Source organism: Oncorhynchus kisutch, linkage group LG11 (assembly GCF_002021735.2).
Source record: "Oncorhynchus kisutch isolate 150728-3 linkage group LG11, Okis_V2, whole genome shotgun sequence".
In the NCBI taxonomy this organism is placed as follows: Eukaryota; Metazoa; Chordata; class Actinopteri; order Salmoniformes; family Salmonidae; genus Oncorhynchus; species Oncorhynchus kisutch.
In genome coordinates, this window is record NC_034184.2 from 75,001 (window position 1) to 76,870 (window position 1,870).

Consider the following 1,870-nt stretch of genomic DNA (forward strand, 5'->3'; position numbering starts at 1 on the left):
CAGCCTGCATCACCTCCAGCCAGCCCACCCCTAGATGGCTGAAATGCAGTACACTTTAATAGGCCAATGACGGACTCACCTGTGGTAGACAATACAGTACTGGCGAAAAAGAGCGAGGAGGTGAAGTCCCAGTTCCAATTTGCCGATGCGTTATTGAGAATGGACACTCCATAGTTACTGGCCTCGAGCGCTTTCTCCAAAAACTCCTCAAGGCGTTCTTCCGACAGACATTCGTGGTCCTGGAGGAACAGTTTTTTGATGGTTCGTAACTCCTGTCTTAGCCGGTCTTCATAAGGCAGTTCCACCGATGAAAAGACAACAGCTCCAAATATAAGATAAAGAATATATCCCAAGACTAGAAGCAAAAAATACCATGTCGATTTGTGACTTTGTATCAACCGCACACACGAATTGCTAGTTAGAGATTGTAGCATTTTCCGAGTTGTTGAAACCTCAATGTGTTACAGTTTATACTCTTGACATAAACAATGAATAGTTTATAGACGCTAAAATAGTAACAACATCGGCTAAAATATAATGTAGCTTATTTCTAGTTCAAGCGCGCGGTCCTTATCAACTACGACCAAAAGCAAGCATGTGAGAATCGTTAGTCTATACGTTTTGGTTTCTTTTCCGTTTCCTCTCTGCCTGTCCTCTGTATATTCTGTTCACTTTCACCGAGAAGGGTCGTTCTGCTGCTGAGAAGAGGATGATGTGGCGACGGAGGATGCCGGGACTATGTTACGTCAGTCTGTTCCCCTCTTCTCTGCTCCTAGGTGAAACACATCGAAACAGACACGTGGGCGTAGAGAGCTGTATATAGCACCTCTTTGTCTGTAGTCATTGTTCACGAAGGTAACATACGATCAGTAAGAAAGCCAAGGGTGTAGTGAAACCACACCGTTTCCTAAGATTACATCCTATTGCTGAAAGTGACATTGGGGGGTTGACTGTTGACTGTGAGTTAACTCTTACCAAAGAGACAGACAGACATGAGAGCAATGCATTAGAGGGACAACTTTATTATTTTAGTAGGCTGTGCTGTGGCCTGTCTCACCCCTCTTCCAATAGACTACCAGTGTGTATATGTGTGTGTGTGTGTGTATGTCCAGACAAGTTTGTTTATTTGTCATATACACTGTATATACTGTAGACAGTATATACTATACTGTACATGGAGTACAAGGTGCAATGAAATGCTTTATTGCAGGTTCACCCATAAATCAAACAACATTTTATTGGTCACATAAACATGGTTTGCGGATGTTATTGCGAGTGTGGCGAAATGCTTGTACTTCTAGTTCCAACAGTGCAGTAATATCTAACAACAACCTAATACACACAAATCTAAGTAAAGGGGTGGAATAGCTGCAGGAAGTAGAGGTGCTGAGGGTGCTGCTGCTACCCCTGATAAATAGTAATAAAAATGTGTATATATATATTTTTTTAAATCGACAAAAATGATCTTCAGCACCATCTGTCCCCGTCACTGTCCCAGACCCCGTCCCCATCGACAGCATTTGAATATGAATAAGAGGCCAGTTGTCAAATTGGCTTCTTTCCAGATTCTGTATTGCGTAATGTTTTATGCACTTTGACCTGCAGTGTAACTTATCAATCTAAGGCTGTGTTTACACAGGCAGCCCAATTCTGATATTCTTTTCCTCTAATTGGTATTTTGACAAATCACATAAGAATACTTCTTTTTCAGAGCTGATCTGATTGGTCAAAAAGACCAATTAGTGAAAAATATCAGAATTGGGCTGCCTGTGTAAACACAGCCTATGAGACTTAATAGTCTTTTGCTCTTTTAAGATAAATGGATAGGCCTTCATATGGAATCTATTTGACCAGGCTCACAATCTAATGT

The 1,870-nt window shown here is 41.4% G+C and overlaps 1 protein-coding gene across 1 annotated transcript in view; it reads right to left on the reverse strand.

The window, feature by feature from the left end:
* LOC109882114 (potassium channel subfamily K member 1-like) overlaps window positions 1–866 on the reverse strand; it is a 13,197-nt gene extending 12,331 nt beyond the window's left edge. Inside the window, exon 1 of the mRNA XM_020474205.2 lies at window positions 80–866. Coding sequence (XP_020329794.2) covers window positions 80–434 — 355 coding nt within the window. The 5' untranslated portion in view covers window positions 435–866. The remainder of the gene's footprint in view (window positions 1–79) is intronic.
* Window positions 867–1,870: the final 1,004 nt, after the last annotated feature.